Raw genomic sequence first — 18,453 nt, forward strand, 5'->3', positions numbered from 1 at the left:
CACTCTGCTTTTGAATAATTACAGCTTATGCCTTTTATTCAACAGAGGATTTCAAAAGGTTACACAGATTTTTTTTTTATAGTAGAGAAACTAATCAGAAGTAGAATAAGGAAATGTCTTATGTTAGTCTTACCCCAACACTATCTTATGAATGTGGTGGCGGGATTGTGTTATGCGTTTCTCTCTTTCCTTCTGGCCCGAACAGCTACAGCTCCTCCAAGTACAAGAGAGCGGAGCTTAACCTCCCAGCTTAAGAAGCTGCAAGAGACCATTGAGCAGAGAACAAAGATAGAAATTGGGGACATTATCCGGATCAGAGGTTATGTCCGCACATACAGAGAAGAGCGAGAAATTCATGCCACTGCTTATTGTAAGCACAGATGTTTCTGCCAAATTGGCTGTTATTCTGGGTTTGTGTCCAGTAAACTCTTGTTTTGCTATAAGTCAGACTTCTGAAAACTTCAGATAAAAAGTTTTGACTCTATTTAATAGAGGAAATTATATTGCATAACATGCTTTCTTGAGAAAGGCAGCATTTCTTATTTTAAAGAGAGACAACAATAAATAAATTGGGAACGAAAACTATTATATGTAGTTGGCAAATTTATTTGGACAAGATAGAGTTTATAAAGTACTTTGAGGTTTTAAGTGTCAACCTATTTAGGGCAGAGTGTTCATATTCTTCAAAATGATGGAGATTTCTTGAACACCATTCAGTCCCTTAACTTTGAAAGAAAACAGCTAATCAGAAATAGGATAGGGGACTGGCCTCATGGCCAAGTGGTTAAGTTTGCATGCTCTGCTTTGGTGGCCCAGGGTTTGCTGGTTCGGTTCCTGGGCATGGACCTACACACCGCTCATCAAGCCATGCGGTGGCAGCGTCCCACATAGAAGAACTAGAATGACTTACAACTAGGATATACAACTATGTGCTGGGAGTTTGGGGGTAAAAAAAGAAAAAAAGGAAGATTGGCAACAGATGTTAGCTCAGGGCCAGTCTTCCTCAGGAAAAAAGAAAGAAAGAAAGAGGATCGTTCTGTATCAGATGAGTAATGCTCTTTACACTGGCTCATTTTGCTTGGAAATCTCAAGGACGGCCCCATTGTCCACCATTGTAACAGATGAGTGAATACACTAATGTGCTTTCTGTAGTCTTGTCTCCTGTTGGCCAAGCCTGTGATCCCTCAGGCATTGCATTCCCCCTTGCAGGATGACTGGGAAACTTTTAGTGCATCTAGACTATAAGACCCCTAGGCACCCCCAGGAAGGAAACCCACCAAGTGCCTTGTTTACTGTGGTCCTAGCAGCAATTTGGACATGGAAAAGAAATTATCTCGGTGTAATTTCTGTGGCGTATTTTCCCCCACGGCTTGTTAGATAAAGTGGACGATCCAGTGTGCAACATTCAAATTGCAAGGATGCTTGAGCTGCCCAGTATCTACAGAAAAGTTTATGACCAGCCCTTCCGCAGCCCAGCCCTAGAGAAAGAAGGGGCACTAAGGTAAGTTATGGCCTGTCACTTCAACACTGACTGAAGAGGTGGCCATAGCAGTAGGGCCAAGCCGTGGGAGCTCAGGTGCTGGAGTGGGCCTCGGTTCCAATCCTGAACTGCCCACTTACTCACCCTAGGGCTGCAGGCAAGTCCACTCACCCTCTGTCTGCCTCACTGTCCTTATCTGTAAAGTGAGGATGATACTAGGACAGGTGTTCTAAGTTGTGGTAAGGAAAATATATGTGTAATTGGAGTCCCTAAAGGACTGGAGGGAGCAGAGGAAAAATATTTGAAGAGGTGATGGCTGAAATTTTTCCAAGTTTGATGAAAGCTATAAACAGATCCAAGAAGCTCAGTGAGCCCCAAGGCAAGAAATCTGAAGAAAACTTCACTAAGGCACGTTGTAATCAAAATACTACACCATGACACAGCATAATAAAAAGCTACAGAATATTACCAGTCGCTCTCAACCAGGGGCGATTTTACTGTCTTGTGTGGAGGGAGAAAAAAGACAGGAGGATTAAGAATGTATGCATATTTGCTAGTATCTGTATCGAAGAACTCTGGGAGGAGACAGAATCCATAATAGTGCTGCCTAGGAGGTGGGACGTGGGGAGAGGATGGAAAGGACACTTTTCACTGGGTACCCTTTAACTTTTTCAGCATGTGTATATATTACATATTCGAAAAAATTATATTAAAAAAACTCTCAAACTGTAGTCCCATATAAAGTAAAAAGTGAAAGTTCTCCCATTTTCCTCTCTCCCACGTCGGTCCCTTTCCCCAGAGGTTACCGCTGTTCCTGGGTTGATGTGTATCCTTCAGACTTTTTCTTCTGTGCGTGCACGAGCATGAATCTTCACCCATGTATTTTGTGGGTTGTCATTTGCTTTTTTGCAACAGTGGCACCATACCTTACATACTATTCTGCAGCTTGACTTCTTAATCTATCATGAGTTTCTTAGTTCCTCTTAGTTCCCAGAGTTCTGCCTCATCCTTTTAAACAGTCACACAGTGTTCTCTGTACGAATTGCCTTTTATGTCAAAAACAGGCATCCATTTAGTGTTGTGTTTCCTAGGTAAGTTTCTGTTTTATGCACACCAAAAAGGAACAAAGGTGATGGTTTTCTGCAGAGCTTTTTAAAACTTTCCCCCAGCAGCAATCCAAGCGCCCTAGACCTGGCCAGTCTCACGTGTTTGCTGAGTGAAAAAGCCAAAGAATTCCTCGTGGAGAACAGAGTGCAAACCTTTTACCAGCAGGAATTGGAAATGGTGGAGTCTTTGCTGTCCCTTGCCAATCAGCCTGTGATTCACAGCGCCTGCGCTGAGCAAGTAAGTGCAGCGTGCCCCCAGTGAGGATTCCAGTCCCTGCCCCGGGGCTGCAGCTGAAGGGTGTGGGTGAGCGGGACTGCGGGATTGTGGCATCAAGACTCCCAGAGTGAACCCAGGGAATAGAGTTATGCTCTATCACATGTCTTTTCTATTCTGGAAAGGTCACTGACCACTGAGAATTTGAAGTGAAAATGGACCTGCTCTTTCCTCCTCCTTGTTTAATCTTTGGGTAGAAAAAGAAAATAGTCTAAGGTTCGTAGTACTTAGTACTCACCGAGATGGGTATTTAATCTCAGCAGGAGCCAAGTGAGGGGGAAGTAGATGAGAAGAGATAATTACCCTTCCAAGGTTATTGAGCGATCAGCAAGATGATTCTTGAACTTGAACCAAGGTTGTTAATGACTTGCTCTGTCTTCTTCTGGATAAAGTGAACCTATTGTGTTTTAAGAGTTTGAATAAAGACCAAGTTGGAGTCAGTCTGATTTATAAGTAAAAATTTCAAGGAACTCTCAAGTAAATGTTTATTCGTCCTGGAAAAAGCTGTCCCCATATTTTTACCCCTAGTGAACTTAAGTTGTTTGATGTTGACTTATTTGCTTGGAATTAAGAATTATTTGAGACTGTGGTTTTAGGCTTTTGCTTTCATTGCAATTCTTAGGTTTTTTGTTATTGCAACACAACTTGTATTTATTTATTCCATTTATCCCACCAGGGAATGATCTCTGCTTAAATGTCACCTTCTTGCCCTCCCTAACTGCTCTGATAGCCACCTGTTTCCTCGCTATGTCATCACCCTGTTTTCATATCTTATGATATCACTGGTTTGTATTTGTTTGCCTGCCTCTTCTCCCGCCAGAACTTAAATTCTCTAAGAGCAGAGGTCTTGTCTGTCTTGTTCTTTGCTGTCTAGAACTAGGACCTAGAACAGGGCTGGCATAAAGTAAGTGCTCAATAATTATTTGTTGATTGAAGGAACAAATGGTGATAGTCCCCAAAAGTATCTCGTTAAAAGTAAGTTTTCTTCCATCCTCCCTCCCACCCACTTTCGCTAGAGACAGGCACCACGACTAGTCTCAGGAACGTCTTTCTGGAGATGTTCTGTGCATATAGAAACTAGAAGTAGTTGCAGCCCTTTTTTACGCAAATGATAGCACACTAAATACCCATCTATACCTAGCTTTTCATTGAACAGCACGTCTTAAAGCCAAGAGTCTTTCTTGGCTGTACATATAGATTTGCCAATATGTAATAGCTTTTGTTACATGTACCGTAATTTATTTAACCAGTCTCTCCATTCCTGGACTGTTTAAATGTTTTCCAGCCTTTTGCCATTACCAACAGGGCTGCTGTGAATACCGTTGTTCGGGAACGGAAGTTATTCTTCGTGATTCTGGTGGAAGAGATACCGGGTCCCCATCCTGACCTCCTAGACACGACCACTGCTTCTCAGTTTCGTTCGCGAACCTAATTATCTCTTCCTGGCACCGGGCTATGTGCCCAGTGACCCGAGGTTTCATACACGGAGATGAGGGATATTGTTTCAGGAAACGCCCAGGTGGAGAGGGTCAGGACGGGCCGCTTTGTTCTGTGCCACTGTTGCTTCTAAACAGTTGCAGCTTTCCAGCTGTCCGCTGACAGCAAGGTTGACCTTCTTTCATTTAATCATTTAGAGGAGGCTCCACGCCAAGCTGGCCTCCTAGACTTCTGACCACTCTGTTGGCATGTTTGGAAGGAAACTTTGAAGCTTAACGAAGACCATATTCTTCCTGTGAACCAGCTCTTCTGCAATAGCTATAATTAAGTAGAGAGACATGAGGCCTCTTTGAGGACTAAAAGCCTCCTCCATTGAAAACAGTCCGTGGGGAACTTTTGGAAAACGCTTAGAGCAGAAACTTGTGTCTGCACAGTGCTAAAAAGAAATGAATATGGCACTATACTTGTTTTGTCTTTGGAAACTATTTTTCCATCAATTATGAATTATTCCCTCACATGACTCTGGTTGGGGTGGTCAGTGTCATTAAATTGAATTCTGTTTCCTAGAGCCTGGGAGACTAAGGCTGCTTTACAATGGTGGTGAAATCCTAGATCCTTTGGCAGTTTCTGTTGTCATACAGATGAAAGCCTCACAAAAAAATCATTGTGATTGTGTTATAGTTCAGAGGCCGGGAGAGCGCAGGTTCGAATGTTTTCTCCCCTTTTTTCCATGGTGGGCCTTTTAGCAAATCCAGAAACATGATAAGCAGACCTTGCAAAACCATTGTTTCTTTGACAGCTGGATAAATGTCGAGCTTGTTTAGGAATGAAGACTCTATATATTTCAGAGATCCACCCAGTTCCTGACCTGTGATGAGGAAAGGCCTGTTAAGGCTCACCACGGTCAACCCGGCACTGTTTTTGTCTCTGCGTAGTTTCAGTTTCCTGAATCAGATGAGTGTGTCATTGCTCTTTAGAAAAAGGCAAGAAAGACCCAAGGCCAGGAAAAGCTCCTGGCTGGATGAGATGATTGGAGCCTTTACCGTTGAGACAGTGTCCTTAAAACCAGCACAGAAATATGTCCCGAGGTCAGCTGAGGCAAATGTTTTTGGAAAGGAGGCTTTGCATACTGTTTATGTTTACAGGGAGCCTTTTCTCTTGGGTCCTCCTTGTTCACAGCTGAAACTGCACTCTTAATCTGCAAGCCTAGCACTCTCTCTTCCTGCTGCTGGATCTTACTGGAGTCTGGGAGGAGGAACCAGGCTTTTCTATGGTCTGGGGATAACCAAGAGTCATTCTTAATGATGGGAGTAATCGTGTGATAACAATCATTTCTAGTTAGTTTCCAATTTATTTCTGTCTTGGTAAGAGATGTAATCAACTTGACCCTTAGGATCCTTATATTAATTTGACTAAAAAACCCAAGTCTCCTTAGAATTATAAAGATTAAGTAGTTAAAAGTGTTGTGCGGAATCAATGTTGAGTTGATTGTGCTCCCCTAAGTAAGAGCACTCGTGTGAAATTTAAAACCCCAAAGCCCCCCTCAATAAAGAGATGTGTGGCTGAGGATTGCTAGGTGAGGTGTTTATTCTAAACGCACTCAAATAGCTTTTCTGCCCGTGGGAGTCGTCAGATATTTCTCGGCCTTCTCCCTTCAGAGAATGGCTGCTGTCATAACCCAGAATGTTTGTCCACTTTTAGGCCCCAGTGTTGTAATGACCAGGTTCTTCAGCTTGTTCTGTTATGGAAAAACTTAGACTATTAATTTAATTAAGAGCGTTAGACTGTCCTTTTCAGCCCAGGAAAGCACGTTTGTGAAACATCACCAAGTTCTATTAGATTGAAACAATGCCTGTTGGGAGGCCACTTCTAGAAAGATAAGGTCTCTTTACAGATGGAATTGTCAACGCTTGAGGCCATTTGGGGGTTTCTTTCCTCTGCCTGACATTTTGAGGAAATGGTGTCAGCAAATCTCAAGCACATCTCTCTTTCAGCATCTGTGGGTGCTGCCCCAGGTCACTGCCTTAAGGACCTTCCATTTGAGCTAGGACTTTGCCTTCAAACACTTTTTTGGAAGCTTTGCCATGTTTCTTTGGCACTCTGATCTTTTTAATGTCTTGACACATTTCTGTCACATTAAAAATAGATCTGTACTTTGAAGGACAGTTGTTGTTCACCACTTTCTTTGTTTTAGGAATGAACTGAAAATCCCCAGTGGAATAAGGCCACAGCCTCTATAGTGCAGTATTTCTATCCATTCATTACAAAAATATTTTCTTGGTCACCCACTGTGTTCCAGGGAGGAGATGGCTGAGATGGAGTACAAAGTCCCCGATGCAAGAAGATCGCAGTCCAGTTAACCATGCGGGGACATGGCTGGAAACCTAGCTTCCCTGGGAATAAGAAATAGGATGACTGGTAACCTCTCTAGGCAAACTTCTCTTAGAGAAGGGAAGAAATATTGAAATGGAGGAGAGAGCAAACTGACAGCAGCAGAGGTTCCTTCCATGTGGTGGTCTCACTTCCTGGAGGATCCCCGTCCACCTTCAGCCCGTGGACCACCTTTGACAGGTCTCTGCATAGCTGTTGCCTCCGTTCTCCTCCGTGTAAGAAGAGGGGACTAGTTAATACTTTCTACATGCTGGCATCCCTACTTTATTTCAGTGTGTGTAAAATTCTTTGAAGTCCTTAGGACGAGGTTGTGTATAGCCACAGTTTTAATTTTAACGTAAAAAATGAGCTAATCTGTATACAGTGCTTGTTCTGTATAAAAAAAAATAAAGGTTGTCCTTTTGATTTTCCATTTTATATTGTCAAGTTAAACAAAAAAGAAATGTCACAACTAAGGTGAGGAACAGTTATCGAGCGTGATCCTGCCGGAGCAAACTTCCCAGGCCTCCTTAAATACCGTCCTGCTAGGCTGGTGCTGACCTGGATCTGTCTGACTCAGCACCGAAAAGCCTGCTGGGTGAATTTGTAAACCAGTTGGTCTAGGGAGTTGCTCTCAGGTGCTGTAAGAAGGGACTTATTTCTTTTCTTCTTTTTTTTCCCTTTTTCCTCTTTCTATAGGTGGATTTTAAGAATGACACCACTTCCAAGGCAATTCATAGTATATTTAAGAATGCCATAAAGCTGCTGCAGGAAAAAGGACTCGTTTTCCAGAAAGATGGTAGTTTTGACAACCTATTTTATGTAAGAAACCTACAAGTGAATTTTTTCCTTCCTAGCTTCAATTACAAATATATTTATTACTAATTGCTGTTCCTAAAAATGAATCATTAAGGAAGTACATAAAGTAAGGAGTGAAAGTTGGCCCTAAGCTTTTCCCTGGGTACTGCTTTTCACAGTATATCCTTTAGACATTTATCTCTGCATTTACAAATGCTCCTGTGGCTTTTTTGTTTTACAAAAAAAAAATATGCTCATCCTCTAAATGAGCATTTCTCAACCTCAACACTGTGGATGATTCTTTGTTGTGGGGGACTGTCCTGTGCGTTTTAGGATGTTTAGTGACATCCCTGGCCTTCAGCCACTAGATGCCAGTAGCAGCCCCCTGGTTGGGACAACCAAAAATGTCTCCAGACATTGTCAAGTGTCCCCTGGGACAGTTGAGAGGCACCGCTCTAAACAGTGCTCAGCAACTTTTTGTTGAGACCAAAATAGCACTTCATAGGCATCTTTCCAGGTTCGTACTTACACGTCTGCCTCATTCTTCCTGACATCTGCATGGTATTCTGTATTATGGGAACTTGCCATGAAGTTTTTAACCACTTCTCTGATGGACGTTTCTGTCGTTCCCAGCTTTTGCTCTCACGAATAGAGTTGCTGTGGCTATTTTTGCCCAGCTCTCTTTGTGAGCTTATGTATTTCTGTACGATTGACTCTTAAAAGAGGAATTGCTGGAGCAGAGGGCATGCACATTTAAGCTTTTGGTTGGCACCGCCTGGTTGGCCTCCCCAAAGGCTGTACCGATTGACACTCCCACCAGGGGTACAAGTGCTTGGCTCGCCTCCTACTTTCAGAGTTAAAAGTTCACCCCTCACTGCCCACCTCTGATATTGGAGGAGCCGAGCTGAAAGCAGGCCTTCTCATGACCATTGATATCAGTCGTGTCGACGTGGCTTCAGTGACCGATGAGCCGTTCTCCTGGAGATAGATCAAACTCTGAGGAATCCCAGAAATCTCACTATTTCCAGGCATGATTCCTGAGGGGACGCTTACCTCAATAGGACACTTTCTTGATGTTGATTTACTCCAGTGAGTCTCCATATTGAGAGGGTTTTTAAAAATTAGGATAGGTTTTAAATACTGTTTGAATAACTTTTGAAAGGATTATTCCAGTCTGTATGAGGTGAGTGTGGTCCACCCCCTCCCGGCGTGGGAAGGCCTGGTGGCAGTTGTGAGGCTGGAGAAGCTCATGGGGGCAGCTCACCTTAAACCCCCCCCAGCCCAGACAGTCCTGTTTCCCCTGGGAGCTCTGGGGTCAGCCTCCTGCGTCTGTAAGAAGCAGCGCTTCCTGAGGAACAGCAGGACCGAGGGCAGCAGTCCAGGGCCGAGGTGTGGCGGGGCTGGGCACTTCCTGCGGTGAATCAGTCTGAGCTGGAATGGCGTGATCAGGCAATAATAGCTCTCTTTTCCTCAGCAGACCCCACCCGCTTCTTTGACTTCACTCCTCCCCTTCCACCTCAGCCTGGCCTTGTAGGTTCCTGTATTCCTGAGGGCCTCGCCTCAGGGAAACGGTTATCATAGTAATGGAGATACTTCTGTTTGTCTAGTGCTTTCTGCAGCTCTCACCCACTGTGACCCTACTTAATCCTCATAATAACCTTGTGAGAGAGAAGGCAGGCTTGTCGCTAGCCCCTTCTATAAATCTGGCCATTCTCTAAGTCTGGTCCAATAAGCATTCCTGATCTGCGTGTTTGTTTGCATGCTTCCCTTTTTTTTTCCTTCCTTTCTTCCTTCCTCTTTTCCCCTTTCTTTCTTTCCTTTCTGTCATTAGATTTACTGCTGAACATGAAGGTGAAGCCCGCTTGGTTGCTGCTTCTGTCTTTCCTGAGCTGGTTGAGAAAGGAACTGAGTTATGTTTACCTTCGAGACCAGAAGGTGTTTCCAAGGACAGACTAGATGTACTCCCGTCTTGACTTTTCCTCACAGTTTTTATTTCTTTTGTTTGTCTTGGTGGTTGGGAGAAGGAAGAAAACTAATGAGACACAAGACAGATGTCAGGCCCCGGAGGAAGGAGTGCCGGGGTGGAGATCGGAGTCTTTGATCACTTGTGCCTCCCTCAAAAATATAGCAACAAATGAGAGAAATTTTATGACTGTGTTATGAATATTTAAGAAGACAGTTACCCCTAAAAGTATGGAATTCCAGTTTTTCTTTCTCTCGCGGCCCCAGTAAACCACCTCCTGAGGGAGTGTGCCTCTGGGCCAACTACAGGGCAGTGAGCTGGTTGGGGACACAGCTGGTTGGACAGTAGGCCACGTATCAAAAGCCACGTTGTTGGTGTAGGGTTGGTGATTGTTGCAAAATCTTCAGAAATTATTCTAGATATTAATTTTGGAGTCTGGATGACACAACCACTGTGTTACTTAAGGATGCTTTCTCTCTGAACTGTTTTTCTTATTTAGGTAACCAGAGAAGACAAAGAACTGCACAGAAAGATCCACCGGATCATTCAGGAAGACTGCCAGAAACCAAATCGTAAGTGGGGTCATGTACAGGTAGGGCCCTGGTGCACTGGAAGGGGCTGTTCCCTCCCAGGGCCACTGGATGGAGAGTCAGGAGTCCTGGGGCTTTCCCGAGTAGTAACTTGGAGGTGTGACTCCTCAGGACACCTGCCCTCTCTGGGGCCCAGGTTCTTCCTCTCTAGAGTCAGTGTTAGGCTTGCACTGTTGTTCTGACCTTGGTTGCACATGAGGTTCAACCTTGGAGCTTTTTTGAACATACAAGTGCTCAGGTCCTACCCCTGGGGATTCCGCTTCCAGGCGATGGGATGGGGGCTCGACAGATGAGATCCTCAGCTGACCCTGAGTCAACAGTGAGGTGAGCCGCCACGAGGAGTTTTTGACGTCCTTCTGTCTGATTTGTGTTGTTTCTTGTTCTTCTATTCTCCCTTGTCTTTGAACCCAAACTTGACATTTTCCTCTCTTCTAACATCAAGCCTTTTAGCGTTGGAAGGAATGGTTCTAGACGTTGCGGTTTATGAACGGTGTCATTGAGTCAGCTGGGAAACTGATAATTTACAAAAGAAATGACTTAGAAAATAGTTGGTCGTAGTGGAGTTAGGTCAGCCTCTAGTGGTTAGAAACGCGAACTGTAGATAGTCTGACAACAGACATTACCATTTCACACTAGTTGGAAAGAGAAGAAAGCATTAGTTCTATCTTTAAATCCTTTGTAGACTGATCAGTCTCAAAGGTGACTTTTCAAAGTCCACCTTTTGCAAACACATGCTGATAACAGATGTTGGCGTATGTCAACGAGTGACGCAGGAAGAAAGGTGGGAAGGCTTGTTGATGATGGCAGGTCTCCTCACCCTGCTTTCTTTTTCTCCGAGAAGTCCACCTCCATTCCTTTCAGCCCATACATCCGTGGGGCCTGGACCTGTTCCAGACTGAGTCAGTGGGTGGAGCTGGATCAGGTCTCCAGCCCTGGTGTTTGTGGTATGCAGCCCTCTGTAGCCTTTAAGAACCCGTGAGGTCAGATCCCAGAGTGCTGTTGACAACAGATCTTAAAATAAACTGAAAGCAATCTATTATTTTTCTTTCTTTTCTTTTTTTGGTGTGGAAGATTGGCACTGAGCTAACATCTGTTGCCAATCCTCCTCTTTTTGCTTGAGGAAGATTGTCACTGAGCTAACATCTGTACCAGTCTTCCCCTATTTTGTACACGGGATGCCACCAGAGCATGGCTTGATGAGCAGTGTGTATATCTGTACCCAGGATCCAGGCTGCCTAAGCAGAGCACATGAACTGAATGACTACACCACTGGGCTGTCCCCAAAAACAATCTGTTATTTTAATACAAAGTTTCTGGCTGTTGTTTACTTCCTTCAGAGAAATAAGGACAAGTATCCTTTAGTTGGAGAGAAAACGCGTCTATCCACAATTTAAGGTGCTTTTTTTTTTTTTTTGCTGAGGAAGATTCTCCCTGAGCTAACATCTGTTGCCAGTCTTCCTCTATTTTTTATGTGCGTTGCTGCCACAGCATGGCTTGATGGGTCGTGTAGGTCTGTGCCTGGGATCTGAACTTGCGAACTTGGGCCACTGAAGTGGAGTGCACCAAACTTAACCACTATGCCACCAGGCTGTCCTCTTACAGTGCTTTTAAGAGCAGTGAAATATGGGATTCCTCAACCAAGAAAGGATGAGAGGCCGTTCCCCAAATAACATTCCTGCACTCATCACAGTCCCAGGCCACCTGGCCATTCTTAGTTTGATCTGCATTAGGAACAGAGTGGATTGAAATAATCCTAGGGCCTGGTGAAGCAAATGGAAGGGATTCACACTTGGTTTCTTAGGAGAACCAAACCACCTCAGTGACCTGAGGGTCTGTGAAAGTGGCAGGTTTTCTGTCCACTTTTAACCCACAGGCCAGCCCCTGCTTTGATGAGTATGTGTCAAGGTAGACAGGCTCTGCCACTCAGCATGTGAACGGGAGCCTCTCAAGGCCATGAGCCAGTCCTCTGGGACTAGTCAACTCCCAGGGCTGAATTCTGGAACATGAGTAACTGAGAATGCCAATAAAAATATCTCGTAGGGACTGTCTTGGAATCTGCTGCAACCACTTCTTTTCATAGCAAATATCTATCACATTAAAAAAATTATTCCGAGTAATAATGTACACACGTGGCGAAAAGTCAAACAGTGCAAAAACAGAAAAGTCAGACTCCGTCCCACTGCTGAGCCTCAGGCTCTGTGTTCCCCTTTCCAGAGGCAGTGGTTGTTACTAGTTTCCTGCATGTCCTTCTAAAGATGTTATGTGCACTTAGAAACGTGTGTAGTTCATCCTTTTTAAAAAGCACACAGAAAGGTTAACATACAATGCTCAGTGTTCCACACCTTGTATTTTAAATCTAGCATTGGCTTCTAGAGGTCATTCAGCAATAGTACATGTAAAAGTACCTCAGTCTTTTTAATAGCTGCACAGTATTCCATATGTATTTATTTAAGCATTCCGACTGGGCCTTGAGTTCGTTTCTTCCCTTCATACAAAATGTAGCATTGAGTTTTCCCTTGGTTGGAATGATTGGTAGGGCGACTTAAAATCTTTAGTCATTTATGAGTATCTCAGCAGAGGCCAAACCTACAATAGCAAAAGGACTGTAACCATGAGGCCAGCTGCCTAAAGATGGGCCATGTGGCATACTTATGAGGAGCTGGGCTCAGGAGCCACCCTGCCAAGGTTTGAATCCCAGCTCTGCCACTTTGTAGCTGTGTGACCTTGGTTGAGTCTGTGCCTCAGTTTCTTTATATGCAAACTAGGGATAATAATGGTACCTACATCATGGGTTGTTATAAGGATTAAATAACTTGGTGTTTTGCAAAGCTATTAGGACGATGGTAGAATAGGAAGCACCAGGAATCTGTCTCTCTGCTTAGACATCTATTGCATCTGTCTGATGTAACTATTTTGGAACTCTGGAGTGTATTGAAGGCTTGCAACTTCCAGAGGAAGGCTTGGGCGGTAAATTGGGGTTAATTTCAGTCAATGTTCAGCTCTTAGTTGCAGTTACCCATCCCTCACCTTCAGCCACATGGGAGGCAGCTGTGCACTTGTTCCTGGAGCAGCTTGCACAGAGCTTGCAGGAACTGGGGTAGGCAAAAAAGACCTGGTCCTCCAAATATCAGGGATCTGTGCTCTAATTGCTGATTGCTGCTTCTGATCACAGAGGTGCAGACAGAGGTAGGTGACCATTGTTGTAACTCCCCTCATTGTTGCTACACCTTCCCCAACAGCTGAAGTGACTTCTAGGGGATTTAAAAGACTGGGCCCTTTTTAAAAACTCCCTTCTCTTTTCTTTTTTTCCCCTTTTGGGAGCCAGAAAAGAAAAACTAGGGCATTCAAAAGCAATTGCATATATGAGGAAAATTAGAAAGTGACCACACATACCCAAGGAGAGGCACAGGCTCAGGAAGAGACCTGAGAAGACCTTAAGTTTACACCTCAGGCTGATCGTTGTCACAGAGACAGCCTACAGCAATCAAAAAAACCAAAACAATTAGCAAAAACTAACAAAACCCAGCAAACTCTGGGGAAGGAAGAAAATCTGATCTCTCCAGAGTTATCACATTATTAGATTCAACTGTTCACAAGACATACACATACAATCACAAGGCATACAAAGAAACTGGAAAGTATAGCCCATTCAAAGGAAAAAATATATCAACAGAAACTATCCCTGAAAAATACCTGTGGGGCCGGCCCCATGGCCAAGTGGTTAAGTTCGTGCGCTCTGCTTTGGCAGCCCAGGGTTTCACCGGTTTGGATCCTGGGAGCGGACATGGCATTGCTCATTAGGCCACGTTGAGGTGGCATCCCACATACCACAACTGGAAGGACCCACAACTAAAAAATATACAACTATGTACTTGGGGGATTTGGGGAGAAAAAGCAGGGGAAAAACAGAAAAGAAGATTGGCAACAGTTGTTAGCTCAGGTGCCAATCTTTAAAAAAAAAGAAATGAAAAATACCTGATGATAGATCTACTAGACAAAGACTTTAAAACAACTGTCGTAAAGATGCTCAAAGAACTAAAAGAAGATGTGAAGAAAGTCAAGAAAATGATGGATGAACAAAATGGAACTGTCAACTGAGAGAGAGAAAACCTGAAAAGAAACCAAAAAGAAATCCTGGAGCTGAAAAGTACAATAACTGAAATGAAAAATTTACAAGAGCGATTCAGAGGCAGATTTGCACAAATAGAAGAAAGAATCAGCAAAATTGCCCATTGAGTACAAGTGAGCAGAGCCTCAGGGATGTGTGGGACACCATCAAGGAGATCAACATATGCCTTGTGGGAGTCTCAGAAGGAGAAGAGAGGAAGGGGCAGAGAGAATATTTGAAGAAATAATGGCTGACAACTTCCCTAATTTTGTGAAAAACATGAATATAAATGTCTAAGAAGCTCGGTGAACTCCAAGTAAGATGAACTCAAAGAAACCACACTGAGACACGATATAATCAAACTTTTGAAAGCCAAAGACAGAGAATCTTGAAAGCAGCAAGAGAGAAGCAACTTATCATATATGAGGCATCATCAGTAAGATTATCAGCAGATTTCTCATTAGAAACTTTGGAGAACAGAAGGCAGTGGGCTGATATATTCGAAATGCCAAAAGATAAAAACCTGTAAACCAAGAATCCTATATCCAGCAAAACTGACTTTCAAAAGTGAGGGAGAAATCAAGATAGTCCATGATAAACAAAAGCTGAGGGAATTTGTTACGGCTAGACCTGCCCTGCAAGAAATACTCAAGGGAGTTTGGCAGAGTGAAGTGAAAAGACAGTAGATATTAAATATTTCACTACCAAAAAAATCAACTAAACATAAAAGAAGCCAGAAACTTAGGAAATAAGGGACAAAAAACTGTAAGGCATATAGAAAACAAATAGCAAAATGACAGAAATAAGTTCCCCCTTATCAGTAATTATTTTAAATGTAAACAGATTGAAATCCCAAATCAAAAAACAGAGATTGGCAGAAGGGATAAAAAACATCCAACTATATGAGGTCTACAAGAGACTCACTTTAGATTCAAAGACACAAATAGATTGAAAGTGGAAGAATGGAAAAAGATATCCCATGCAAATAGTAACCAAAAGAAAGCAGAGGTGGCTATACTAATATCAGGCAAAATAGACTGTAAATCCAAAAAGTTTATAAGAGATGTCAGCAACATGGTGGAGTGAGCCGTTTTCTTTGTCTCCTCGCCTTCGAACTACAACTAATTGGACATTCATCGGTCAGCAAAGGATATCCACACAGCACTTCAGGACAGCTGAGAGACCCGTGCTGCTATACATTGGAAGGTGGACAGACTTCCCCCCAGGAGGAGGTGGAGATAGGTGAAAACTCTCCGACCCCCAGACAGCCTAGTACCTGCAGGCGACTTTCTACCAGCTGACATGCTCATAGCATCGCCACGGCACCAAGGGTGGCCGTGCTTGTGCATCAGCAGTGCAACTGTGGAAACAGGTGACTACAGCCCCAAGCACCCTGCGATTGCTCCTTAGCCCAGTGGGAAAATCCATGGTCCCACAGCAGCCACAGGGAAAGCCTCTACTCAGCCTTAGCGAAGAGGCCCTGCCCAGCAATCAGAATGCTGGGAGGCCCTGGGGCAAAAAGAGGCTCCGCTGGCTGAGCAATCCGCCAGCCGCAGCTAACAATCAAAGCCCAGCTGCAACCCCAAGGGGGCAAGGGAGACCAGAGGGACCATGTGCCCACTGGCCGCATCTAACACACAAAGCCCTGCTGCAGCCCCGAGGAGGCAAGGGAGACACAGTGGGATAGCGCAAGTGGGTAGTGACAAGTTGGAGCTCCAGCCTGACTGCTTCTCCATCCAGGGGGAAAATCCACAGTCCCACAGCAGGTGCAGGGAAAGCCTCTGCCCAGCATTAGTGGAGAGGCCCTGCCCAGCAATCAGAAGGCTGAGAGGCCCTAGGGTAAAAAGGGGCACTGCCAGCTGCATTTAACACACACAGCCCTGCTGCGGCCTGGAGGGGGCAAGGGAGATCCAGCGTGACTGTGTGAGTGGGCGGTGACAATTTGGAGCCCCAGCCTGACTGCTCACTGGTCCAGGGGGAAACCCACAGTCCCACAGCAGTCACAGGGAAAGCCTCTGCTCAGCAGTAGTGGAGAGGCCCCGCCCGGCACTCATAAGGCTGGAAGGCCCTGGAGCAGAAGTGGCATAGCTGGGTGAGCTAACCACAGACTGAATTAGATACCCATAGCTCTGCTGCGGCCCACAGTGGACAAGTGAGAGCTTGCGGGGCCTGATGGTGGCAGAGCTACGAGTCTAGATGAACCTGCTCCCAGCTGCTGTGAAAGACCATAAGACCACTGCAGACCCTAAAGAAGGGGCGTGTCTAGGCAGTCTGTGAGAGTAGGTACCAGCAACTGGAGGCCCCCTTGTGATTGTCCCCACAGCTGACGAGAGACCCCCACAGGGCCACTGCAATCACGAGGAGGGGCCCAGGCTCAGTCAGGAACAGCTGACAGGGGTCCTGGTTGCTGCAGATTACACAGCTGCTGCCCCCCCCCCCACAAACACCAGTAGAAGCAAGGGGAAGCAGTAACCAAACTCTGTCTCTATGCGGAGGCACAAATCCACGCCATCAAGCAGTATGAAAAAATATATTAAATCTCCAGCACAGAAGGAAAATGACAAGTACCCAGAAAACAATCCCAAAGACATTAAAATCTCTAACCTAAGTGACAATGAATTCAAAACAGCCATCATTTAAAAACTCAATGAGTTAAAAGAGAATATAGATAGACAACTCAACGAGTTCAGGAGCTATGTCACAAAAGAGCTTGATACTATAAAGAAGAACCAATCAGAAATGTTGGAGATGAAGAACACAATGGAGGAGATTAAGAAAAATCTGGACTCTCTGAACAGTAAGGCGGATAGTATAGAAGACAGAATTAGCAATTTGGAGGATAGGAGTATAGAAATGCTGCAGATAGAGGAGGAGAGAGAACTAAGACTAAAAAGAAATGAAGAAACTCTCTGAGAAATATCTGGCTCAATTAGGAAATGCAATATAAGGATTATAGGTATACCAGAGGGAGAAGAGAAGGAGAAGGGGGCTGAAAGCCTGTTCAAAGAAATAATGGCTGAGAACTTCCCAAACCTGGGGAGAGAGATGGAACTCCATGCCACAGAAGCTAATAGATCTCTAAACTTTATCAATGTAAAAAGACCAACCCCAAGGCATATAGTAGTGAAGCTTGCACAAGTCAGTGACAAAGAGAAAATATTAAGGGCAGCAAGGCAGAAGAAAATAACCTACAAAGGAACCCCCATAAGGCTGTCAGCAGATTTCTCAGCAGATACCTTACAGGCTAGAAGAGACTGGGATGATATATTCAAAACTCTGAAGGACAAAAGCTTGCAGCCAAGAATACTCTAGCCAGTAAAAATATCCTTCAAATAGATGGAGAAATAAAAACTTTCCCAGATAACCAAAAGTTAAGGGAGTTCATTGCCACAAGACCCCCCTACAAGAAATGCTCAAGAAGACCCTCATACATGAAAAAACAAAAAAAGGAAAGGGGTTACAAAACCTAGAGCAAAGGAGATAAGTAGAAAGACAAAACCAGAAAGTTGCATCTCTCCATCAGAACAGGTTAGCAAAGGCTAAGTATAACCTTAAAGATAAAAGGAAAGGAAACACCAAGAATAAATATAATCTTGTCAGTTTAACCACAAACTCACAACACAAGAAGGAAGAAAAACATCTGACAATAACAACCTAGAAGGGGAAGAGGAAAGGGATGGAATGGCTTAATCTAAGGAAATAAGAGGCTATCAGAAAATGGACTATCTCATCTATGAGATGTTTTATACAAACCACATGGTAACCACTAAACAAATAACAAGAATAAAGACACAAATTGCAGGTAAGAAGAAAGCCAATATAGAAAATTATCTATCTGAATTGGTAGTCCAAAAATCATGGGAGAAGCAACAAAGGAAATCCAAGAGAACCAGAAAACAAGCAATAAAATGGCAGCATTAGGCCCCCACATTTCAATAATCACTCTAAATGTAAATGGATTGAACTCTCCAATCAAAAGGCACAGAGTTGCAGGATGGATTAAAGAACAAGACCCAACGATATGCTGCCTCCAGGAAACACACCTCAGCCCCAAAGACAAACACAGACTCAGAGCAAAGGGATGGAAGACAATACTCCAAGCTAATAATGAACATAAGAAAGTAGGTGTTGCCATACTTATATCAGACAAAGTAGACTTCAAAGCAAAACAGATAAAGAGAGACAAAGAGGGGCAGTTTATAATGATAAAAGGGACACTCCACCAAGAAGACATAACACTTATAAATATATATGCACCCAACACAGGAGCACCAAAGTATGTAAAGCAACTATTAACAAAACTAAAAGGAGATATCAACAACAATAC

The 18,453-nt window shown here is 43.9% G+C and overlaps 1 protein-coding gene across 16 annotated transcripts in view; it reads left to right on the top strand.

Moving 5' to 3' along the window:
* The window catches only part of STN1 (STN1 subunit of CST complex), a 50,259-nt gene that overhangs the window by 17,386 nt on the left and 14,420 nt on the right, over positions 1-18,453 (top strand). For 5 of the 16 annotated variants that reach the window (XM_044751507.2, XM_044751490.2, XM_044751474.2 and 2 more), the window contains 5 exons: positions 206-370; positions 1,378-1,501; positions 2,650-2,824; positions 7,367-7,489; positions 9,928-10,000. In XM_044751507.2, coding sequence (XP_044607442.2) covers positions 206-370; positions 1,378-1,501; positions 2,650-2,824; positions 7,367-7,489; positions 9,928-10,000 — 660 coding nt within the window. The remainder of the gene's footprint in view (positions 1-205; positions 371-1,377; positions 1,502-2,649; positions 2,825-7,366; positions 7,490-9,927; positions 10,001-18,453) is intronic. The other 11 variants (XM_044751480.2, XM_070483845.1, XM_070483870.1 and 8 more) reach the window with 5 other exon arrangements.

The sequence above is a fragment of the Equus asinus genome, chromosome 2, assembly GCF_041296235.1.
Source record: "Equus asinus isolate D_3611 breed Donkey chromosome 2, EquAss-T2T_v2, whole genome shotgun sequence".
NCBI classification, from domain to species: domain Eukaryota; kingdom Metazoa; phylum Chordata; class Mammalia; order Perissodactyla; family Equidae; genus Equus; species Equus asinus.